The following is a 26,334-nucleotide window of genomic DNA, read 5'->3' on the forward strand; positions in this document are numbered from 1 at the left end:
TGCCTGAACTGCTGTGCTCTTCCAGCACCACTAATCCAGAACACTTAAGGCCCTACCATTCATCATGAAACTCCTAACTTAATTTGATTTTCCAAAATTCAAGATCTCACACTTATCTGTATTAACTCCATTTGCCATTTCTCGGCCCATTTCCTCAGCTGATCAAGGTCCTGCTGCAATTTCTAATAATCTCTCACTGTCCACGATACTATCTGTTTCTGTGTCATCTGCAAACTTACTAATCATGCCCTGTACATTCTCATCCAAATCATTGATTTCGATAACAAACAGCAATGGGACCAGTATAACCCTAGCAAGTTGAGAAGATTTGTAGCTCAGGTTGAGGTTTTGGATGTAGGTTTGCTCGCTGAGCTGCAAGGTTCATTTCCAGACGTTTCGTTACCCTACTAGGTAACATCAATGGGCCTCAGGCGAAGCTGAAAATTCCTGATTTCTATTTATATGTTTGGGCTGTTTTGGGGTTGGTGATGTCACTTCCTGTTCCTTTTCTCAGGTGGTGGTAGATGGGGTCTAACTTGATGTGTTTGTTGATAGAGTTCTGGTTGGAATGCCATGCTTCTAGGAATTCTCATGCATGTCTTTCGCTTGTCCTAGGATGGATGTGTTGTCCCAGTCGAAGTAGTCTCCTTCTTCCTCCATACAATTTTCAGTTTCGCCTGAGGCCCACTGAAGATGTTACCTAGTAGGGTAATGAAACATCTGGAAATGAACCTTGCAGCTAACCAAGCAAACCTACATCCAAAACCAGTACAACCCATCCAGCACTCCGCTCGTCACAGGCCTCCAATCCGACAAGTATCTTTCCACTATTACCCTCTACTTATTACCATTGAGCCAAGTGTATTCAATTTACCAGCTATCCCTGGATTCCATGTGATCTTAAGCTTCCACAGCAGCTTACCATTATCAAAGACCTTACGAAATCCATTTAGATTACATCTACTGTCTTCATCAACCTTACTGGTCACGTCGTCAAAGAATTCTAACAAATTTGAGAGGCATGATCTCCCATGCACAATGACATGCTGACGATTCTTAATCAAACCCTGTCTTTCCAAATGCATGTACACCTTATCTGTCAGAATCTTCTCAAGTACCTATCACAGATGTTAGGCTTACTCGTCTATAGTACCCAGGTTTTTCTTTGCAGCCCTTCTTAAATAAGTGCACAACATTCGCTTGCCTCTAGTCTTCCAGGACATTACCCGTGGCTAACGACAGTGCAAAAATATCAGCCAAGGACTCTGCAATTTCTTCTATAGCCTCTTGCAGTGTTCTTGGATATACCTGGTCAGGAGCAGGCGATTGATTCACCTTAATACATTCTAGCATGTCCAACACCTCCTCTACAGTGATATGGACTGTCACTAAGATATCACCAGGAACTTCCCTAAGTTCCCAAGTCTTCATGTCTTTCTCCACAGCAAACAGTGGAGAAATATTCATTGAGGAACTCAGCCCATCTCCTGTGGTTCCAACCAAACATGTCCATTTTGGTACTTGGTGTCCTATTCTGTCTAGTTTTTTTTCCCTTTAATATACTTAAACAGCGTCTTCAGATTCATCTTAATCTTCTCAGCCAAAGGTACCTTGTGCCCCCTTATCATCCTCCCGATTTCCTTCAGTAAACTCCGTTATACCCAGCATACTTTCAGGGATTCCTTTGATCCCAACTGCTTTAACTGAGCCATGCCTCATTTTTTCTGGTCATACCCTCAATATCTCTTGTCATCCAGGATTCCCTATTCCTGTCAACCTTGCTCTTCACCCTCACAGAAACATATAGACATTGAACTCTAGCTATCTCACTTTAAAAGGCCTCCCACTCACCGGAGATCCCTTTGCCTGCAAAGAAACCACTCCAATCAATCCCTGCAAGTTCCGGTCTAATTCCATGAAAAGTCACCTTGCTCCAATTTAGAACTTGAACCAGTGTACCAGTTTTGTTTCTGTCCATAACTATTTTAAAATTAATTCAACTACTGCTCCCACTTCCTCCAGACTAAAGGGGTAGCCAAGTGCACCCGCACGGGCCCCAGCTATGTCTGCCTCTTCGTCGGATATGTGGAACAATCAAGCTTCCGCAGCTACACCGGCACCATTGCTCACCTTTTCCTCCTCTACATAGAGGACTTTATTGGTGCCATCTCGTGCTCCCGCAAGGAGATTGAACAGTTCATCAACTTCACCAACACCTTCCACTCTGACCTCAAGTTCACCTGGACCATCTTGGACACCTCTCTCCCCTTCCTGAACCTCTCCAGTGGCCAACTCAACACAGATATCTACTTTAAACCCAACAACTCTCACAGCTACCTGGACTAAACTCCACCCACCTGCCTTCTGTAGAAACGCTATCCCTTACTCCCAATTCCTCCGCCTCTGCTGCATCTGCTCCCAGGAGGACCATTTCCACCATGGAACATCCCAGATGGCCTCCTTCTTCAAGGATTGAAATTTCCTCTCCCACATGGTCAACAAGGACAGAACCCCCCCGGTCCTCACCTTCCAACCCACCAATTTCCAGACAACGCATCATCCTCCGCCATTTTCCTAATCTACAAACAGACACCACCAGCAGAGATATATTTTCCTCCCCATCCCTATCTGCCTTCTGCAGAGCCCATTCCCTCTGCGATTCCCTTGTTATATTCATGCTCCCCACCAACCCACCCTCCATTCCCAGCACCTTCCCTTGCCAAAGCAAGAGGTATAAAACCTGCACCCACACTTCCCCCATCACCTCCATTCAAGGCCCCAAAGGATCCTTAAACATTGTACAGAGATTTTCCTGCACCTCCAAACATGTCATCTACTGCGTCCGTTGCTCTTGATGTGGTGTCCTCCACATTGGGGAGACAGGATGCCAACCTGTGGAACGTCTCAGAGAACACCTCTGTGACATGTACTAAACAACCCCATCACCCTCTGGCCAAACCCTTCTACTCTCCCTCCCACTTCGCCAAGGACATGCAAGTCCTGGGCCTCCTCCACCGCCAAATTATAGCCACCCGATACCTGGAGGAAGAACACCTCATCTTCCGCCTTGTGACCCTGCAACCACATGAGATCAATGTCGATTTCACCAGTTTCCTCATCTCCCCTCCCCCGACCTTATCAAGTTGGAGGGTTGAATCTGGGATAACACCCTTTTGAACTGTCCTACCTGTCTGTCTATCTTCCTTCCCACCATCTGCTCCACCCTATCACCATCATCCCTCCCACCTTCGCATTCCCAGCACCCCAGCCCCACTCCATCCCATTTATTTCTTAGTCTCCTTGCCCCCCACACTGCATGGCTGCTGACCTTCACAGTGGTGACACTGCAGGCCTGTTCGGTCAGGCTGGAGGTCTGCTTCTTGCTATTCCTTCGAAAGAGAACCTTTGTTTCATGGTGAGAACCATACTACTCCCTCCAACCTACAGAAAAATCTGCAGGGAAGAAAACCTTAGGCCTTTTAATTTCAAAGAAGGACCAGGCGGCTGAACTGTTAAGCAAAGGAGCTTTCTTTTGGAGCTGTTTACAGGCAACATGGTTAGACTAAGTTGTTTCGTGCACAAAATGACCATGATGTCATCATTATATCACATGATTGGACCAGAGTGTGACAGTCAACCAAACCTAAACAAATACACAACATCCTGACCACCATTACATTAGAGGTTCCTGCAGTGAAAACATTCACAATACTTGCAATCATATATAACAGCACATATGTTCAGATCCCTACTGAAACTCTAGGTGAGCTGACAAATGTTACAACACTGGGTAAACCCCTCTGCTAATTTAAGCCAGCCACACACAAGATTCACCCTGTGCTATAATCTGTTAAATTCGAGAGGCAAAGAACTATCCCCAAAGTCAGTATTTAAAGTAAAAAATTGAGAACTTTATTCTTTAAGTCTCACAGACAATATTAACTATTTACAACTACTTTGTCTTAAACCTATCTTTTAACTCCCCCTCAACAATACTGGTTCAATTAAAAAAAATCCCAATTATGATTTTTTAAAAAATCTCATTTCAAAACCACTCAGCTCTGCTGAGTTTTCTCTGTGGATTTTCCTCTGCAGATTCTCTCTCCAGATCAGTTTCACTGTTTTTTTTCTGTGCAAATTCCTTTTCCAGGCAGGTACCTCAGAGAGCTCTTACCAGCAACCTACATCTGTTGGTCTTTTGGCAGTTCGCTTTGCTGTGTTGGCTAACTGTCCAAAATATCAGATTGTTTCATTGGTTTTAACATTATCTAAATACTAAATTCAAACTTGATTGGAGTTTAGTATCCTGCGGTATAAACTGATTGGCCGAATTTGAAATTTGTATTTGTCTCATAACAACTCAGGTAGTGCTAGCTGTTTGACCAAATGTTACATTGTTACCTTGTTTAGAACACTTTGTGCTGTGTCAGGTAGTCCTGCTAGCTTTGCAACTCTCTTAAAGGTACAGTACACCTCTACACCTTTTTAACACCTCCCCACTTAAGAAATAAATGAATTGTCATAATGAAAAGATGGCTTAATTTCTTTTCTATTCTTTAAACACATTACCAAAACATACAGACTACTTTAACTTAGGTGCATATTAACTTCCTCCCACCTATATATAACATTGAATAGATGTATCTTATCTATACTAGATATAAAAGAGACCTAAGGGGCATCTTTTTCATGCAGAGGTGGTACGTGTTTGGACTGAGCTGCCAGAGGAAGTGGTAGAGGCTAGTACAATTACAACATTTAAAAGGCATTTGGATGGGTAAATGAATAGGAAGGGTTTGGAGGGATATGGGTCAGGTGCTGGTAGGTGAGACTAGATTGAGTTGGGATATCTGGTCGGCATGGATGAGTTGGACCGAAGGGTCTGTTTCCGTGCTGTACATCTCTATGACTCGATGACTCTTAAGTTTGGTGTAGCTAAAACTCGTGCAGTGGTTACTATTGCTTTTAAATGATTGAATGCCTTCTGGCATTTTTCTGACCATCGAAACTTTGTGTTCTTCTTCAGCAAATCAGTTAATGGTGCCACTACACTGCTGAAGTTTGGAACAAACTTCCAATAGAATCCACTGACTCCTAAGAATCAAAGCATCGCTTTCTTCGAGGCTGATTGTGGAAATTCCTCGATGGTCTTTGTTTTTGCATTCCGTGGAGTCAACCTTCCATGACCTATGTTATGTCCCAAGAACGTCACCTCTGCTTTCACAAATTCAGTTTTGTTTATTACCAGTTTTACTTCTCATAATTGTTCAAAGAGTTCTGCCAACTGTACCATGTGATCTTTCCAGGACTTAATAAAGATCACTACATCGTCCAAATTGACTGCACAGTTTGTTAACCCAGCCACAACTCTTTGGAATGTGGCGGGGGCGTTGTTCATTCCAAAGGGCACCACTTTAGATTGATATAGTCCATTTGGGTTACAGACACAGAAATTTCTTCTGCGGTCTGTGATAAAGGTACCTGCCAATAACCATGCAGTAAGTCCAACTTGGTGATGTAACTGGCTTGTCCGACTTCCTCTATACAGTCCTCCTAGGAATTGGATATTAGTCCGATTTTGTTGACCTTCCAATAATCCATGCAAAACCGTTGATACCCGCCCGGTTTGGCAACTAAGACGATCGGCGAACTCACCTCGCTCTGGCTCGGTTCGATGATATCCTCGTCAAGCATGGCCTCCACCTGCTTCTGGACCTGAATGGTTTTGGAAGGACTATGCCGATAGGGGTGTTGTTTTATCAGAACAGTATTCCCTATGTCTACTTCATGTACAATAGCATTAGTCCTCCCCATCTGATTCCTACATATGTCCTCATACTGCAGTATGCTCATGAGACAGATAGTTTACTAACCTATCCAACTCTTCATTTTTTAATCTATTTTGAGGCACATCGAAATCCACACCATCTGAATTTGATTCCTCACTCTGCGAGGCAGTAACCAACACCTTTTTCTCCAGTTCTTTCTCTCTAATATAATATGGTTTCAACATGTTCACATGACATATCCGATACCGATTTTTCCTATCTGGCATCTTTACAAGATAGTTCACCAGACTCAACTTTTTTTCAATTTGAAAGAGACCACTAAACCTGGCTTTGAAGGGATCTCCTATCACTGGTAACAGTACTAACATGTCATTCCCTCGGGAAAACATCTGAGTCTCAGATCTTTTATCTGCCACCTGTTCCATTCTTTTTTGTGCCCTCTTTAGGCGCTTTTTAGCTAACTCACCAACTTGATGTAACCTCCCTCACCTCCGATACATAATCTAAATGTGAGATTTCCGACTTTGGGCCTGTCAATTTTTCTTTAATTAATTTCAAAAGATTCTCACTTCGTGCTTGAATATTAACTCGAAGGACTGAGTAGATTCGTTTGGGGCATCTCTCATGCAAACAATACGAATGGGATACCTTTATCCCTATCATTTGAGTAATCCTGACAGTATGCTCTCAACATGGTCTTCAAGGTCTGATGCCACCTTTCTAAAGCTTCCTGAGATTCAGGATAATATGCACTGGATTTAAAGTGCTGTATACCTAAGCTACCATAACCTCCTTAAACAGCCGAACAGTAAAATTTGATCCTTGGTCCGACTGAGTCTCTCTGGGTAGCCCAAATCATATGAAGAAAGCTACTAACTCCTCTACTGTCCTTTTCCTTTGAAACTCCGTACTGAAGTTGCCTCCGGAAATGTGTAGTCACAACCACTATGGTTAACAAGTACTGGTTCCCACTTTTAGTTCTCGGGAGGGGAGCTACACAATTAATTATAACCCGCGTGAAAGGTTCTTCAAGTGTGGGATTTAGCAACAAAGGTGCTGGTTTTATTACTGCCTATGGCTTACCTACCATTTGGCACAATTTAACCACATCCTTGTGCATCCCAGGTCAATAAAAATGTTTTTGTTCCTTAACCTGTGTCTTTCGTACCCTTAGGTGGCCTCCTACAGGTAGTTCATTTGCTAAAACATTCCCAAGAACAAACTGACACTCTGTCAATCACTCCCACTGTAACTTCCCCAGTCTTGAGTTGGCACTCCAACCTGATCCCCCATAGGGGAACGCTAAATTTCTGTCCATTTATCCCACAAATGACCACACTCTTGGGTAACAGATCAGAAGGATTGCATATTCGCTCATCTCCTAATATTAGAGACTGGTTCGATCCTGTATCTCTCAAAATTATAACTTCTTGTCTTTCTCCATTGTTCTTTCTGAGTAAACTTTATCCACAGAAGCAAATTCTTTATAGACATCAGGTACTAACTCCATACCCAGCCCAACCTAAGCTGTGCAACTTCTCGGCTCCTCTTGGAGCTTCCTTTACTACCTTCACTAATGCCATTGGCTTAGCTTCCTTTACCACATTTTATCCACAGTGCCTTTCTCTAACGACCAGCACTGTGACTTTATGTGTCCCAGTTTACTACAGTGGAAAGATCTGAGGCCTTTCACCTCCTTTCCACCCTCTTGGGCTTCTTTTTGAACCTGTAGTAAACTCTTACCAGTGCTCTCTACTCTTTGTTTTGTAGTGCAGTATCTTCCCTTCTCCCAACTTCTATCCCTCATAGGAAGAAATTCTGGCCAGAAGCTTGTCTTATGCACCAATATGTATTCATCTGCTAATTCTGCTGCTCTTCTCACTTCCTGAACTTTCTGTTCCTCCACTTGAATTCTTATCAAGTCTGGAAGTGAGTTTTCAAACTCCTCCAGCAGATTAATCTCTGTATAGCCTCAAAGGTCCTATCTATCTTTAAAGCACGCACCCATCTATCAAATTGACTATGTTTAATTCATTCAAACTCAACATAAGTTTGATCTGGCTCCTTTTTTATGTTTCTGAATCGTTGTCTATACGTTTCTGGTACCAATTCATAAGCGCTTAAAATAGGCTGTTTGACCTCTTCATAATCTCTTGACCCCTCATCTGATAGGGTGGCAAATACCTTATTAGCTCGGCCTACCAGTTTAGTCTGAACTACCGTTATGCATAAATCCTGAGACCACTCCATCTGCCTAGCCAATTTTTTAAATGATATAAAGAAGGCTTCAACATCTTTCTCATCCAAATGTGGCAGGATTTTGATATATTTGTATCTATCATTATTTTCTCTTTTAATCTCCATCCTGTTAACTTGACTTTGCTGACTAAGTCACAACTTCTCAAGTTCAAATTCACTCTTTTTTTGTCTTTTCCTTTCTTCTCTCTCTTTTTGCTCAGCTAAGAACCTCCCTCTCTCTTCATTTATCTCTCTTCTCTTTCTCTCTCTCTTCTCTCTGTTGCTGTTTCTTCCTTCTCTCTTTCTCTTTCTCTCTCATTTTGTTTATCTTCTAACTCCATTTTCCTCAGTTCTAATTTAAGTTTTTCTACCTCTAATACACTTTTCTGTTTCTTGGCTTCAGCCTTACTTTTGTCCTTGATTAATCCCAAATCTAATTTATTTGTTAATTCTAAAAGTACGGCCTTTTTCTTTACTTGTAAATTTTCTTGGCAAACTCGTAAATCATCTTCAAATCCCAGAATCTCTTTCACAATTTTAAGAGCCATTTCTCTCACTTTTAATTTAATCAACCACAAGTCTTTGAAATTAAACAAATTGTCTTACCTATGTTTTATTTAAAGATCTAGAACACTAACCTGCAAGTGTTTGAATCTGTTGGACCTTTTCATACCCCAAATCTATTCAAATTTGTCCAAATCTCAGACTGGATCTGTCCAAACCTGTTCAAATCACAAATCTCAGACCCAAACTGTTCAAATTCTGACAACGAGCTCCAAACTGTTACAACACGGGGTAAATCCCTCTGCTAATTTAAACCAGCCACACAGAAAAGATTCACCCCATGCTGTAATCTGTTAAAGTTTGAGAGGCAAAACACTGTCCCCAAAGTCACTATTTAAAGTAAAAGTTTAATAACTTTATTCTTTAAGTCTAACAGAGAATATTAACTAACAACTACTTACAACTCATTTCTCTTAAACCTATCTTTTACGTCCCCTTCTCGAATACTGGCCCGTTAGAAAATCCCTATTATGACTACCCCATATTGTAACATAAGCCTCTAGCATTCACATTAATCCCTTTATCACAAGGATGATTCATGTTGCGTTTTGCATCAGATGCGTGCATGTGACAATGCAGTGGCTTTAAGAGGTGCATTTTGTCATGGTTTCTTTTAAGAGAGATTGTACGAGAGGTGAGGAGCAATCAGTGGTAACGTAATCAGCTTGTGAGACCTTGGGGATGTCTTTTAAAGTTGGAACAATAGAAACGTAGCCTGGATCAGTGTGACCAGCCTTCCTAAAACAGGATTTCTAGTGTTGCTTTTAGCTTTAAGCAGATGCTGTTGGAGTCTGATAAAGGTTAGAAGCTGCAATAAATGTCTTCTGGCTGCTACTCTCCCTGAGTTATGTTTTTCCTTCTGGGTTGCTGGAGTTACCTGTGAGACAAATCTATTTTCTGAAAATTATTCTAAGGGATGTGTTTATGGGATGATGCCATATTGGAACAGTTGATTAGTAATAGTTGCTATATCTATTATTCTGTTAAGTTTTCCAGTAGAGTTACGTTATTCTAACTTCTTCTCTCTTTGTTGTATTTTTAGTATCATGCTTGAATAAATTGTATTTTGCTTAATGTCGAGTAGTTTGACCAGTCAAGTTGCACCTGGAACACAGCACTTTACATTTTCCTTTAAAATAAGAAAAAAAAATAGAATCTAGGCTGCCTTCTTAAAATATTCTGAGGGGAACTGATCTGGTCCATAACACATGGAACCAAAGGGAAGTTTCAGTGCTTAAGAGAATGAGTGTCATGGAGCCTCAATTTCCTCGCACTTTTAAAACCAAACGGTCTTACCTTCGCTGCTGCTCGCACTGGAAATGCAAGCCTCAATTTCCTCTTAATGTGTTTTCCTAGGGTTGTTAGGATTAGTGCTCCCTATCTCCTTTAGTCACTTCTGCATTTTCTTCCATGTAATTTTGCACACATTGAGGTTAGAGACAGATGTTTAATTTATTGTGCGGCTGGAAAACTGACATTGTAAATGGGCTGTCTGCAACCGAAACAACTTAATTTTCATTTCTATTGATAGCAATTGAAATTGAGCAGTTTCTGTAACCAGTTGTTGCTTTGCAAGAACAGTTTTACAATCAGACAGCAAATTAAAAGTCAACCTCTACATCTGAGGTATGCTCATTGACGATTAGGACCTTATTGTAGGAAATTAGTACAAATAGCATTATTCACTTCAGGTCAACAATTGTGGCAATGTTCTAAAATGAATAAGGTGTAAATTAGACTGGCAAGTTTTTCTGGAGTGGAAAAAAATCAAGGAAAATATAATTACAAGCTGGACAAAACATTACTTTGAAAATAACATTAGTGCAAGCCTGATCATTTTGAATAAATTCTGCAAGTGTATGTTTCTTACTTTCTCTTTAATAACTTATTGGAGGATTAACCAAACCCAAATAGAAGAAGTTATATTATTTTGAAAATTTCAGTTATTCATGCGTTTTGATGAAAGACTACTCCTCTGACATTATTTGCTCAGCTATTTCAAGCAGTTTTTAGTATCTCTGTAGTTTGCTTTTGTAAGCAATTTAATGTGATCATCATATTGGATTCTCAGAGGTCTGTGATGAAACAAGTGGTGCTTTGATGGAACATGGTTTGATGACTTGGATAACTTTTCCTTCGGTTTTCTTTTATTTTTGTGGCAGCTGTGATATCCTGGAAGTGAACTGCATCTCATAATCCTTGGTTTTGTTTATCCAGTGCTATTGCTATAAGAGGGAGAGTGCATTGAGCAACACTGTGTCATTTCCCACATATAAGTAAACAACTAATGTATTATAAGTTATTGTTCTAACATTCAGTCTTTACTATTGCCCAAATAGCCCTGCCTGCGACCTTCAAGCAAAAGCTTAAAGATGAAGAAGCTCAAGAGGGTGATACTGCCATCCTGCATTGTGAAATTAGCAGATCGGATACAGCAGTACAATGGACAAAAGGATCCACTCTACTTCAGCCTAGCGCCAAATATGAAATGAAACAGAAAGAATCCATTGTTGAGCTGGTTATTCACAAACTTAAACCAGAAGATAGTGGAAGATACTCTTGCGACATTGGAGACCAGCAAACCAGTGCTTCCTTGAAAGTTAATGGTAGGAAAGAAATGTATAATAGAATGACAATTGTTTTTTAACTTCCCATTTGATTTCTATTCAACTCTGACTAACATGGTTAATATATACAGTAGCCCCTCCTTATAATACTGTCTGTGCTGTGCAGAAAACTTGACTTAGCAAGAGAGATGCTCCAGATAAATGGTTTACACTGTTCATCTATTAGTGACACAGCTTTAAACAGTGTGTAATAGATGTATTGCCCTGGTATTGCAGCGAAAGTTATTCCATAGTGATGTTAATTTTTTTTTTGTTTCATTAACTAGTTTTCTCTCTTTCCTCTTCTCTTTGAAGCCATCAGCTTTACTGAGGGGGGAGTCCTACAGGTGCTGTTAGGTACTGAGCTCAGGCAACCTTCCTTTGGCTGCATGCCTAGGAACCTATTGCCATTCCTGATTGCCCTCAAGTCTGAAGTTGTTGAGCAACTTTCACAATTAAAGAACCATAAAAAAGTTATGGAATTGAAAGAGATCATTCAGCCTGTCATGTGCCTGTGTTGGCTTACGACAAAAAGAACTCAGTTAGTCTCACATCCCTGTCTTTCCCACATAGCCATGCAATTTTCTTTTGAGGTAATTATCCAGTACCCCATTGAATTGTCTGTATCACATTTCTAGACAGTACACTACAAATCCTAATTACTTACTCTCTAAAACTCATTCCCTAACACTTTGACTGATCAAATTGATTGAATCTTGAAGGACATAGCTAGATTTGTGTTGCAACAAATAGAAGGGGAAGTAACATCAAAAATCTACTTTTCAGCAATCTACTTTTCATGGATGAATCTACTTATAATAGTGGCAAAGTAATCACCACACAATTCTTGTGGAGGCAAATGGGTTGTTTTTACACATCCTCTACAGTTTGTGTGGCACTATTACCTTGCCAAATGGGAGAAATTCAGAATAGCTCAAAACTGAAACTCCATGGTGCAGTTTGGGCCATCATTGTCAGCAGAATTATATTCTCCTGCATTAGGTGTATTATATAAATGGTGCGTGTTTATAGAGCACTGAGATGCAGAGAGATCTGGGGGTCCGAGTGCATGAATCATGTTAATGTTAGTATACAAGTACAGCAAGTAATCAGGAAAGCTAATAGGATGTTACGGTTTCTTGTGAGAAGAACTGAATGCAAGGATCGGGAGGGTATACAGGACATTGGTAAAATCACACCTGGAAACAGTATTAATCACCATACTTATGGAAAGGTGTTAATGTGTTGGAAGCAGTTCAAAGAAGATTTACTAAACTAATATGGGACTGAGTGGATTGCCTTCCAAGAAAAGGCTGGTCAGCCTGCATCCTCTCGAATTTAGAAAAGTCAGAGGTGACTTAATTGAAACACATAAGATCCTGAGGGGAACAAAACAGAACTTACCTCCTTTTACCTTAAACCTGTATCTCATTGTAAATGACATTTTTACTGAATGTGACCTATTGTCATTTACTGTATACTTCCATCCTATATTAGATCTCCCAATATGCATCACCTTGCATTTGTGCAGTTTGAACTCCATCTGCCATTTCTCTGCCCAAGTCTCCAGGTTATCTCTACCCTGTTGTATCCTCTGGCAATTCTCCTTACTGTTCGCTGCTCCCCCAGTCTTTGTGTCATCTGTAAGTGTATTAATCAGGCCACCTACATTCTCCTCATATATATATATTACAAACAACAGGGATACCAGCACTGATCTCTGCAGAACACCACTGGTCACAGATCTCCAATCTGAAAAATATCCTTCCACTGCTACACTCTGTCTTTTATGACTCAGCCAGTTCTGTGTCCAGTTTACTAGCTCACCACTGTTCACTGTGACTTCTCCTTTGTATCAGCCTGACACAAGGGCCTTGGCAAAGATCATTCTAAAGTCTATATAGATAACATCTACCGCCCTGCCCTTATAAACCATCTTTGTCACTTACTCAAAAAACTCAAAACATGTTTGTGAGACATGACTTTCCTTGTACAAAGCCATGTTGCCTGTGCTAATAAGTCCATAATTTTCCAAATGTGAGTAAATCGTATCCCTAAGAACCTTTTCCAATAATTTCCCTATCACTAATGTAAGATTCACCTGTCTGTAGTTTCCCTGATGATCCCTGTTGCCCTTCTTAAACAGTGGGAGAAAGTGAGGACTCCAGATGCTGGAGTACCAGAGTTGAAAAATGTGGGGCTGGAAAAACACAGCAGGCCAGGCAGCATCTGAGGAGGCTGAAGAAGGGCTTATGCCTGAAACGCCGATTCTCCTGCAAAGATTCCTGAAGAAGGGATTATGCCCGAAACATCGATTCTCCTGCTCCTCGGATGCTGCCTGGCCTGCTGTGTCTTTCCAGCACCACATTTTTCAACTCTTCTTAAACAGTGGAACAACATTGGCTGTTCTCCTGTCATTTGCGACCTCTCTTGTGACTAAGAGAATACAAAAATTTCATACAATCCCCCAGCATTCTCCTCACCTGCCTCTTCTGGGATAGATCCCATCAGGTGCTGTGGACTTTACTACCTTAATGTTTTTAAAACACTCGACAACTCTTCTTTTTTCACATAGACATGCCATAGAATATTGACGTACCCCTCCCGCAAGTCACCATCCACCATGTCGTCCTTTGTGAATACCGAATTCGTTAAGAACTTCACCCAACTGCTCCAGCTCCATGCATAAATTCCCTCCTTTGTCCTTGAGTGGACCTGCCCTTTCCCTAGTTACCCTCTTGCTTCTTATATATGTATAAAATGCCTTGGGATTTTCCTTAATCTGTTTACCAGACATTTCATTACCCCTTTTAGCCCTGCTAATTCCTTATTTGAGTTCTATCTTGCTATCATTTTATTCTTCAAGGACCCTTGTCTGTCTTCACTTTCATAAACTTTACCTACGCCTCGTTCTTCACTTTGCTTAAACTCTCAATTTGTCTTGTTTCCAAGATACCCAGGTTTTGCTATGGCTTTCCTTCATTTTCACAGGAACATGCTGATTCTGAACTCTAATGAACTGGTCTTTAAATGCCAGATGTAGAATTACTCTTCAATCTGTATTTCTCAGTTCCTGCCTAATATTGTGGTAGTTAGCCTTCCCCCAATTTAATACTTTCATCCAGCTCTTCCCCTTATACATAAATAACTTAAAACTTACAGAATTGTAGTCACTGTTCCCAAAATACTTCCCCTGAAACTTTGGTCACATGGCTAGGCTCATTCTCCAGTACCACGTCCCCTATGACCCCTTCTCTAGTTGGACTATTCACATAATGTTTCAAAAAAAACATTCTAAAGACATCAAACAAATCCTACCACCAACACCCCACCTCCATCCAAGCCCTTGGTACTAAGTGAGTCCTAGGCAATATGGGGGAAGTTAATATCATCCACTACAACAATCCTGGTGTTTTTATATTTTCCATAAGTTGTTACAACACAGGGTAAGTCCCTCTGTTAATTTAAACCCGACACACAGAGAAGCTCACCTCGTGCCGTAATCTGTTAAATTTCGAGAGGTAAAGCACCATCCCAGAGGACATTATTTATAGTAACAATTAAAAATTTTATTATTCAAGTCCAAAGGAGAATATTAAAGCCAATAACTATTTACAACTCCTTTCTCTTAAACCTATCTTTTACCTCCCCACTCTACAATTCTGGTCTGATAAAAACCCTGATTAAGATTTACAAAAAATTGTCAAAACCAGCCAGCTGTCGAATCTTCTCTTTGTTTCTTCCTCTGTAGACATTCCTCTGTCGTCTTTTCTTCAGTATTCTGTTTCATAGGTCTTTCATAGAACAGGTACGTTTCAGAGAGCTATTCGGCTAGCAGTCTATACTTGTTGGTTTTCTTGGGCGTTCTCACCCTAACTGTTCAAAATGTCCGGTTTTATGCCCCATAACATCAGTTCATTTTATTGGTTTGATGTCCTCCGAAACAGTAAAATTCAAGTTTGATTGGAGTTTGGTATCTGGGGCATAATTTAAACTGATTGGCCGATTTTGAATTTGTTCTTGTTCCATGACAACACAGCACCAGCTATTTGTATCAACCAAATGTTACATTTTAAAATCTTTCAGTACACTATGTGCTTCTCTATGTCTTTGCCAGCTTTCAGTGTCTCTTAAAGGTACAGTACACACCTACACCTTCATAACAAAGTCTACATATCTGTTCATCTATCACCCGCTGGCTGTTGAGCAGTATGTAGCACAATCCCATCAAAATGATTGTACTCTTCCTGTTCCTGAGCTGTACCCTTTTGGCCTCAATGGAAGAGCCTACCAAAGTGTCATCCCTCAGTACAGGTATGATATTCTCCCTTATCAGCAACGCAACTCCCTCACCTCTTGTTCACCTCTTTTACATCCGTCTTTATCTTGCCTGAAACGTCTAAATCCTGCAAAGCTGCCAGACTTTTCCCCCTCTCAACTAAGTATCTGTAATAGCTACAACATCATAGTTTTATGATGATGCAATCCAAGCTTTAAGCTTGTCTGCCTTACCTGTCATACCGCTCGCATTAAAACAAAGGCATCTCAGACCACCAGTCTTCCAGTGTTCAGTAACGTCTCCCTCTCTGTTCTTCCTTTTAGCCTTACTGGCCTTAGTCTCTGACTCCTCTTTGGTCATTTTACTTGCAGGCCTACTGCTCTAGTTCTCTCCCCCCTGTTAGTTTAAACACTCTCAAATCTCCTGCCATGATATTGGTGCTCCTCTAGTTTAAGTGCAGCCTGTCCTTCTTGAACAGATCTCACCTGCCCCAGAATATTTCCTGATGATCCACATACCTGAAGCCCTCCGTCCTACACTAACTCTTTAGTCACATATTTAACTGTACTATCTTCTGATTCCTAGCCTCACTAGCACAGGCACAGGAAGTAAATCCAAGGTTACAACCTTAACAGGCCTGCTATCGAACTTCCAACTAACTTCTTGAACCATCTTTGCAGATCCTCTTCTCTCTTTCTGCCAATGTCATTATTACCAATATGGACCACAACCTCTGGGTAATCACCTTCCACTTTCAGAATATCCTGTGCCTGCACAGAGACATCCTTCACCAGGGAGATAACATACCATCCTGGAGTGTTTGCTGCAGCTACAGAATTACCAAGTTGTGCCCCTAATTATAATGCCCTAATTAATCCTGCACTTAATTAGAAGCAGGTTTCAGGCACACACTTGTTAGCCCAAGACAACTTGGTAAGCCACATCCTAAGGGACCTCAGCTGTTATAAACATTGATGTGTAAGCACAAGCTTGAAGCAGTTAAAGTTAATAGAGTTGGTAAATCTCGTACCAGCCGTTGCACTTGTGTGAGTACCCCACAGAGTACTCTGTGGCATAAAGAGTGATTTAAGGAAAATCTATAAAAATTAATATGAAAACCTCGTCTAGCTGTGAAATATATTAGCGGGTTTTGTTATACATAACCATGAACAGAATAATCAATAATAGAAAGACTTTATTCAATGAGTAATCTTGATATCATGACAGCAAGACCCCAAACTAGGATTCAGAACCCCTATCACTACTGCTGTTCTATACTTTGACCCTCCCTGCTGTAAAACAATGCCACTGATTTGACTACTGCTGCTGCTTTCCTCTGAGAGCTATCCCACCCCAACAGTATCCAAAATGGTATACCTGTTTGAGACAAATGGTCACAAGAGGACTTCAACGCATATTATCATAATAGAATAGTAGATTATCCAGGGTAAACAGCACATTGTCGATAGATAGAGATACTTACTAGATCAAAGCCCTGCTATCCTGAAAGGTTTAGTCATGAATTGTAATACACAAACAACTAGGCACAGATGGCTCTATCAACTGCACTGTCCTCGCTATTGGCAGAGCCTAATATAAGTAGGTTGAGTGTGGTCAGTAACCTACATGTATGAACTGGGAAATTATGCCTCACAAATTTGTTAGAGTGTTTTAATGAAGTGACCAGAGAGGTTGACAAGGGCAGGGTGGTAGACGTAGTCTATATGGATTTCATTAAGGCCTTTGATAAGGTTCCACATGGTAGGCTGCTCTGGAAGGTTAGATTGCATGGAATCCAGGGAGAGCTGGCAAATTGGATATACAATTGGCTTGATGGTAGGAAGCAGAGATTAATATTGGAAAGATGCTTGTCGGACTGGAGGCCTGTGACTAGTGGAGTGCTTCAGTGGTTGTACTAAGCCCATTGCTGTTTGTTATATATATCAATGATTTGGGTGAAAATGTACAAGGCATGATTAGTAAGTTGGCAGATGACACTAAAATAGGTGGTATCATGGACACTGAGGAATGTTCTCAGAAATTGCAGCAGGACCTCGATCAGTTGGGGAAGTAGGCTGAGAAATGGCAAATGGAGTTTAATATAGATAAGTGTAACGTCTTGCATTTTGGAAAGTCAAATCAAGCTTTGAGTTTCAAGGTGACTGGTAGCGCCTTAAGGAGTGTAGTGGAACAGAGGAACCTTGGGGTTCAGGTGCAAGGTTCTCTGAAAGTAGAGTCACAGGTAGACAGGGCAGAGAATAAAGCTTTTGGCACACTGGCCTTCATCAGTCAGGACATTGAGTACAGATGTTGGGAAGTTATTGTAGCAATTCTACAGGACGATGGTGAGGCTGCACTTAGAATATTGTGTTGTTTTTTGGTCACCTCGCTATACGAAAGATGTTATTAAACTGGAAAAAGTGCAAAGAAACTTGTAAGGATGTTGTCAGGACTCAGATGTTTGGGAGAGATTGGACAAGCTAGGACTTTTTTCTTTAGAGCATAGGAGACTACAGCAGGGGCGGGAAGGGGAGAATATTATAGAAGTGTATAAGATCATGCACTCAGTCTTTTCCCAGGGTTGGAGGATCGAGGACTAGAAGGCATCATCAGTTTAAGGTTAGAAGGGGAAAGAATAAAAGGGGACCGGAGGGGCAACTTTTTTTACACAGACGGTGTTGTTTATATGGAATGAGCTGCCAACGGAAATAGTCGAAGCGGGTACATTAACAACATTTAAAAGGCATTTCGACAAATACATGAATAGGAAAGATTTTGAAGGATATGGGCCAAATGCAGGAAAATGGGGTTAGCATGGATGGACATTTTGGTCGGCATGGACCAGTTTGGACCAAAGGGCCTGTCTCCACGATGTAGGACTCTATGACTCCATGACTTAGTGTTTGATACTAGTCTTTAGGTTGTTGCTTCCTAAACAATTCTAATATATCAGTCAAACCAACTTCCCCTTCACAATATCATCTTAACACTGCTTGTTTGTCGTAATATTTTTGAAATGTCCTGCTATTACTTCTTAATAATAAAATTCAACATTTTCCATATAATGAGTGTTAGGTAATACCTATTGTTTCCTGTTTTGTGTCTTGCACCTTTTATGAATAGGATTGTGACATTAATGAAATTCCAATCCATTTGTACCCAATCAGACTCGAGGGAATTTTAGAAAACCACAGCCAATGTTCTTACAATCTCTGCAGCCATATCTTCTAAGATCTCTGATGAAAGCCATCAGGTCCGGGAGACTTGTCAACGTGTTATTCCAGTAGTTTTCCTAGTACCTTCTTGCTAGTGATTTTGAATGTTCCTCTCTCCCTTCTACTTGATTTTCAAGTATTCTTGGGTTTTTTGTGTGTTCTAACAGGGCTTGACAGACTAGGGGCAGGGGAGATGCTTTGTTTAACAACCACAGAAGGTGCTGAAGAAACCTAACAAGTTTGGCAGGATCTGTGTATTTGAAAATAGAGTTAACATTTCGAGTCAGATACGAGTCTTCTTATAATTGTAGAAGAAGGTTCTGAAGAAGAATCATAACAAATACGAAACATTAACTCTGTTACTCTTCATAGAACCATGTCAGACCTTTTATATATCTGTGTGACATAGGTGTTACTGGCTGGCCAGCATTTATTGCTCATCCTAGTACATCGGCTGAGTTTCTCCAGCATTCTCTGTGTTTTTTTCAGATTTCTAGAACTTGCAGTATTTTGCTTTCATTGAAGGTATTTTTTCCTGGTTGGGGAAATTAGAACCAGGCATCAAAGTCTCAAGATATAGGTTGGGCCATTTAGGACTAAGATGAGGAAATGTTTCTTCAGTAAAAGGGAAGCGAACTTTTGGAAACCTCTACACAGAAGGCTATGGAGGCCACGTCACTAAATATATTAAGTAATGAGAGAGGATATTCTTGAAGAGTCTTGAAATGATGCCATCTGGGAAGACCTTAGAAATAAAAAAGATTTGATTACTTTGCTAGGATTATACTTCAGTCCTCTCAACAGTCAGAGAGAAATAGAGCAGCAGAAATGTAAGTAAATCATAGAAACATGTGAGAGAAACAGGGGTTTATAAGTTGTAAGGGATTTCAACTTTGCCAGCATTGGCTGGAAATACCATAGTGTGAAAGGACTAGATGGAGTGGAGCTTTTAAATTGCATCAAGGAGAGCTTTTTTTTTGTGGCAGTATGTAGGTAGTCTGTCTACAGATTGGGCAGTGCTAAGCCTAATCCTAGAGAATGAAGTGGCGAAGTTTCAGGGGCAAGCATTTTGAATATGGTGATGATAACTCTGTAGGTTTTAAAATCATTGTGGAAAGAGATAAGGGTAGTGTGAAGTTAAGTGTCTAAATTGGGGGAAATCCAATTTCAGTATAATGAAACAAGATCTGGCAAACATTGACGGGGAGTAGTTATTTTCAGGTAAGTCTACATTTGTGAATTGGGTATCATTAAAAAGTAATGTAGTGAGAATTTAGGGCTAGCGTGTTCCTCTAAGAATAAAAGGGAAGCAAGTCCAGAGAATCCTGTATGTCAAATGAAATCAAGAGATGGATAAAGAAAAAGGAAGCATATCTCAGGAACAGCACACTAAAAACATGGGAGTCCTTTAAATTATAACCGTTTAGGTGGTTGCTTTAAAAAATAAATTTGGAGGGCAGAGATGGACCACAAACTACCTTCAGCAGATGGGATTATGGAAAACTTCAAGACATTTTATAAATAGTTTAAGAGTTAAGAGGATGACTGTGGAAAGACAACTTGTACATGGAGTCAGAGGATATGGGTAAGATTTCAAATGAATATTTAGACAATAGACAATAGGTGCAGGAGTAGGCCATTCAGCCCTTCGTTCCTGCACCGCCATTCAATATGATCATGGCTGATCATTCCTAATCAGTATCCTGTTCCTGCCTTATCTCCATAACCCTTGATTCCACTATCTTTGAGAGCTCTATCCAACTCTTTCTTAAATGAATCCAGAGAGTGGGCCTCTACTGCCCTCTGGGGCAGAGCATTCCACACAGCCACCACTCTCTGGGTGAAGAAGTTTCTCCTCATCTCTGTCCTAAATGGTCTACCCTGTATTTCTCATCTGTATTAAGAAAAACATAGCCATAGATTTCAATTAGGATAGTGAGATTCTAGAACATGTTAAGATTAATAAAGAGGATATATTCAATGTTTTAGTGGGCATAATGGACCTGATGAGTTGCATCCCAGACTGCTGCTGAAGACAATGGAGGAGATGCTGAGGCTATAATGGAGATACTTCATATGTCACTGGCCAGAGGTGAAGTGCCAGATGACTGCAGGCTGGTTAATGTAGTTCCTTCATTTAACATGGGTAGCAGGAATAGGCCAGGTAATTATAGACCAGTTAGTCTGATGTCAATGGTAGGGAAATTATTGGAAAATATTCTGATGGACAGGATGAATCAACACTTGGAAAGGCAGAGATTGATCAGGTATAGTTAGCATCAATTTATTAGGTGGAGATCCTGTCTGACCAATTTAATTGAGTTTTTTAAAAAGGTGATGAAATATATTTATGAGGACAGGGCAGTTGATGTGGTGTACCTGGACTTCAGTAAGGCCTTTAACTTGGAAGGCGGTCCAAAGGTAAGAATGCCACACGTTGCAAGGCAAGTTGGCAAACTGGATCCAAAATTGGTTTGCAATTAGGAGGCAAAGGGGACTGGGGAAATGTTTTTTGTGATTGGAAGCCTGTGACCAGCAGTGTCTCACAAGAATAAGTGCTGGAACCCTTGCTGTTTGATATATACATTAATTACTTGGATATAAATGTAAATAGTATACAGATGACCTGAAAACTAGTGGTGTTGTTGACAGTGAGGAAGATAGTCTTAGGCGACAGTCTGATATTGATTAGATGATAAATTAAACAGAGATGGCAAATGAAATTTAATTCTGCTAAGTGTGAAATAATGCATTTTGGGAGGTTTAATAAAGAAAGGACATACACAAGGAAATACTGACAAACAAAAGGAACTTGGTGTACAAGTCCGCAGAACCCTAAATGCACAGGTAGACAGGATGGCGAAGGTAGCATACAGGATTGTTGCTTTTATTAACTGGAGCATAGAATACAGGAGCAAGGAAGTCTTGTTATAACTTTGTAAGACATTGGTTATAACACAGATGGAATACTGTGTGCAGTTTTGTGTGCCATACAATCGGAAGGACCTGATTATACTGGAGAGAGTGCAGAGAAGATTCACCAGAATGTTGATTGGTCTGAAAAGTCTCAGTTACGAGGAGAGACTGGATAGGATACACTTGTTTTCCTTAGAGCAAATGAGGGTAAGGGGGATCTGATTAAGATATACAGTATTATGAGAGTCATGGACAGAGTGTATTGTGGGATTTTTTCCCCATGACATATGTGTCCAGAGGGCATAAGTTTAAGGTGAGGAACAAGTGATTAGAAGATATCTGAGAAAACCTTTTTTTCCCTCTGAGGTTGGTAGAAATATGGAACGCGCTGCTTGAGAGAGGGCTGGAGGCAGGTAATTTTGAAACATTTATGAAGAATCTTGATGAGTACTTAGAATTCCAGGCCATAGTAGGCTATTGACCAAGTACAGGTAAATAGCATTAGCATAGTTTGGTATTTGTTGGTTAGCAGAGCATGGTTGGCCGAAGAGCCAGTTTCTATGCTCTATGATTCTATATTCAGGAAAGAGATTGATTTATTTTATATTTTAATGGCATCAAGTGGTCTGGAGAGAAAACAAAAAGAAAAGGCTTTGAGGTTGAAGATCAGCCATGATCAAGCTGAATGGTGGAGCAGCCTCAAAGGGCCAGATGGCTTACTCCTGCTGCTCGTTTCCATGTTTCGATGTTTAATTGAAGACAGATGCAAAATGCTTCTGCCATTTGTTTTCTGTTTCTACCATTTCTTTGTTTTGTATCATTAATTATCCAAGGTCACCCTTTAAGGGATCAATACTAAGTTTAATTACTACAACAGCAGGTCAAAGCTGAAAGCGACCCATTTGATCAGCACCTCATCCATGCTTAAACCTTCGCTCTCCACCAACAGTGCACAGGAGCTACAGTGCATAACTTCTAGAACATCCAATGCAGAGGCCACACCTCAAAAGCCTTTAATTCCTTTAACTCCTAAGAAGACAAAGATAGGGAATTCACAGGAGCCACACTATCTTGAAGCCTCCATCCCCAATTTGCAAACCACGCTGACGAGAAAATATATAATCATGGCTGATCCAAAATCCCAGAACTCCTGCCTATGTTAATATTATAAAAGCACTGCAAAACAAAAGCAGAAATTGCAGGAGAAACTCTGCAGGTACTCAACACTAGCACTGTTTGCACAGATACTGCCAGAGCTGCTGAGTTTCACTGTTTTTGCTGTTTTCTTGCTAGTCCATGCTGTAGATAATATACCCGCACCACACAGATTGCAATGGTTGAAGAATGCAGCTATCTCCACCTTCTCAAGGGTAGGATGATAATAAATTCTAGCCTTACTATTGGTGCCCACATCCTGTGAATTAATTTTTAAAAATTACAGAGAAAATCAAGGCCATAATATTTATTGGGATCTTTATTGGTTCAACATGTTGTCTTGAAGAGATATTGTAAAGTGTTATAATGAGGGTCTGTTGTGTATTTTGCTGCTCATCTTTTCTTGTAAAACTTAAATCATTATTACATTATTGTATGACTCACAATTAACAGTTGTGCCTTTTTTGTCCATAAATAAATTTCCTGTGTTTCTTTCCCTTAACTGCCGTCTTCAATCTACTTGTGTTGCCTTTTCTTTTGTATCTGAATTTTACCGTTACTATCATCTAACAAGTTAGTCATTTTCATTCATTTGTGAAATAAATGATTCACTATTGTGATGTATATATAAATGCGAGTCAATTAATTCAAAGCCTTCTTTCAAGAATGAAATTCACAATCAGTATTCTTTAAGCAAATTGAAGTAGTAATGAAGTATGATTTCCTTCCAGACCCCAAAAGGATTCGGTAAAACTAAAAAGATGCCAACATTACTTGCTGCTGATTGAAGTTATATACCAATTACTGCCATGTATTTTCTGTAAAAATATTATTATTTTCATTGGTATTGATTTGAAGACTATAACTGTATTGGTATTTTGTTTTCCTCTCATGTTTTAATTTCAATAATGCATCCTCTTAATGAATTTGGGCATGAAGTTTGGAGCTCCAACTTATGAATCGATTGTGTAAAAACACCAGCTACAAAATTACCAATTATGTTTGGAAGGTGATTAAGGTTAAAATACTAGTGATTATTCCTGATCTCTTCTAGGATTCATTGTCAGGTTTTGGAGATGTTTCATGTTGAAAGATGTTCCCGATCAGTAAGGTTGCACATGATGCAAAAATTTGCAGGATGGTAAATAGTAAGGAATTCAGTCTTAAATTAAAGGAGGATATAGATCAGATGGACTGATCAGCGGCAAATGGAATTCAATACATATAAATGTGAGGTGATGCACTTGGGGAGGACAAAAAAGGCAAGGGAATACTTGAGGAATGGTAGGACCTGGGAAGATTAGAAGGATCTTGTTTTGCATGTAAACTGGTCCCTTAAAGTATCAGGATAGGTAGATAAAGTGGTTAAGAAGGCACATGGGATACTTGCTTTTATTAGTCAAAGTGTAGAGTTTAACAGCAAGGAGGATATGCTGGAACTGCATAAAATGTTAGTTAGGTCACAGCTAGAGTATTGTGAGAAATTCTGGAATCCACATTATAAGAGATATGTGATTGCCCTGGAGAGGTTGCAGAGAAGATTAACCAGGATAAGACCATAAATAGAAATAGGGGTAGGCTGTTCAGCTGCTCAAGCCTGCACTGCCATTTAGTAGGATCATGGCTGATCCAACACTCCTTACATAACCCTTCCTGCTGTTTCCCCATAACACTTGATTTCCCTAATGATCAAGAATCAGTCTATCTCAGCCTTAAATACACATAAGAACTCTGCCCCCACAGGAAGGAGATCCAAAGACCACAACCCTCTGAGAAAAGAAGTTCCTCCTTATCTCAGTCTTAAATTTGTATCTCTTAATTCTGAGTCTATGCCATCTGGTCCTAGACTCTCCCATGAGGGGAAATATCCCCACAGCATTTATTTACTCTGTCAAGCCTGCTCCCTGCCTCCCAAAACCCCTGTCACAGATGCTGTCAGATTTGTTGAGTTTCTCCAGCAATTTCTGTTTTTGTTTCAGATTTCTAATACCCAAAGTTCTTTGATAATCACCTTAAGAATCCTATACATTTCAATGAGATCACCTCTTGTTAATCTCAACTCCAGTGAGGAGAATCCTAACTTTTGCTCATAAGACAATCCCTCCATACCAGGAATCATCCTCATGAATCTTCTCTGAACTGCCTCCAATGAAATGATTTCTTAAATAATGAGACCAAAACTGCTCACAGCACTCCAGATGTGATCTCATCAGTATCTTGTGCAGTTACACTAAGACCTTCCTATTCATACTCCAACCCTGTTTAAACAAGGGCCAAAATTCCAGTTGCCTTCCCAGTTACCTGATGCACCTATGTGCTTGCTTTCCTTTGTTTTGTGCGCAAATAGCCCCAAGTCTCTTTGTGCTGCAGCTTTCTGCAGTTTTCTCCATTTTCATATTACTCTGTTCTTTTATTTTCCCTTCCAAAAGAACAACCTCACATTTTTCCACATTACATTCACTTACTTAACCTGTCAGTATCTTTCTGTAAACTGTTTTATTCCACTTTCCACAATATGACTTTCCACCTATTTTTATGTCATCTACAACTTTGGCTACAGTGTATTCACTTCCTTCCTCTAAGTCATTAATATCTTTTGTAAAAATTTGTGGACCCAGCACTGATCCCTGTGGAACCTCACTGGTTATAGGTCATCAAACCTGAAAAAGAATCCTTTTTCCCCACTTGCTGTTACCTGCCCATTAGCCAATTCTCTATTGATGTCAATATAGCACCCCGAATACCGTTGGGTCTTATCATTTTGTCTCCTTCCCTTTTTAAATAGAGGTGTCACAATGGCAATCTTCCAATTTTCTGGTACTCCTCCAGAATCCAAGGAATTTTGGAAAATTACAACAAATGTATCCACTATTTCCATAGCCATAGCATCTTTTAGGATATAGGGATGCAAGACATCCTCCTTTAGCCGCATTAATTTATCTAATAATTATCCGGTTATGGCAATGTTACTTAAGTCCTCCCCCATTTTCTTTTGTATTAATGGGATTTTCAAAATATCTTCTACCTTAAAGATTGATGCAAAATATCTATTTAATTCCTCCACCATTTCCTTGTTCCCTATAACCATCTCCCAAGGTTCATGTTCTATGGGGCCTATGTTTATTCAGACCTGTCTCTTCCTTTTTATATATTTAAATAAACTGTTATTGTCAGTTTTGATATTCCTCACAAGTTTGACCTATAGTTTACTTACTCTCTACCTTTATTATCTTTTTAGTCCTCTGCTGGATTCTGAATTTACCCAGGCTTCGGGTCTGTCTTCCTCCTTATGTGCTTTGCCTCTCAATTTAATACTCTCCTTATATGACAATAGACAATAGACAATAGGTGCAGGAGTAGGCCATTCAGCCCTTCGAGCCTGCACCGCCATTCAATATAATCATGGCTGATCATTCCTAATCAGTATCCTGTTCCTGCCTTATCTCCATAACCCTTGATTCCACTATCTTTGAGAGCTCTATCCAACTCATTTTTAAATGAATCCAGAGAGTGGGCCTCCACTGCCCTCTGGGGCAGAGCATTCCACACAACCACCACTCTCTGGGTGAAGA

General features: G+C 40.2%; 1 protein-coding gene across 1 annotated transcript in view; it reads left to right on the forward strand.

Annotated features, from left to right (window-relative positions):
* Window positions 1–26,334, forward strand: part of LOC122550328 (obscurin-like) — a 784,231-nt gene that overhangs the window by 250,887 nt on the left and 507,010 nt on the right. The window contains exon 31 of the mRNA XM_043691054.1: window positions 10,931–11,197. Coding sequence (XP_043546989.1) covers window positions 10,931–11,197 — 267 coding nt within the window. The remainder of the gene's footprint in view (window positions 1–10,930; window positions 11,198–26,334) is intronic.

The sequence above is a fragment of the Chiloscyllium plagiosum genome, chromosome 5, assembly GCF_004010195.1.
Source record: "Chiloscyllium plagiosum isolate BGI_BamShark_2017 chromosome 5, ASM401019v2, whole genome shotgun sequence".
Lineage (NCBI taxonomy): Eukaryota > Metazoa > Chordata > Chondrichthyes > Orectolobiformes > Hemiscylliidae > Chiloscyllium > Chiloscyllium plagiosum.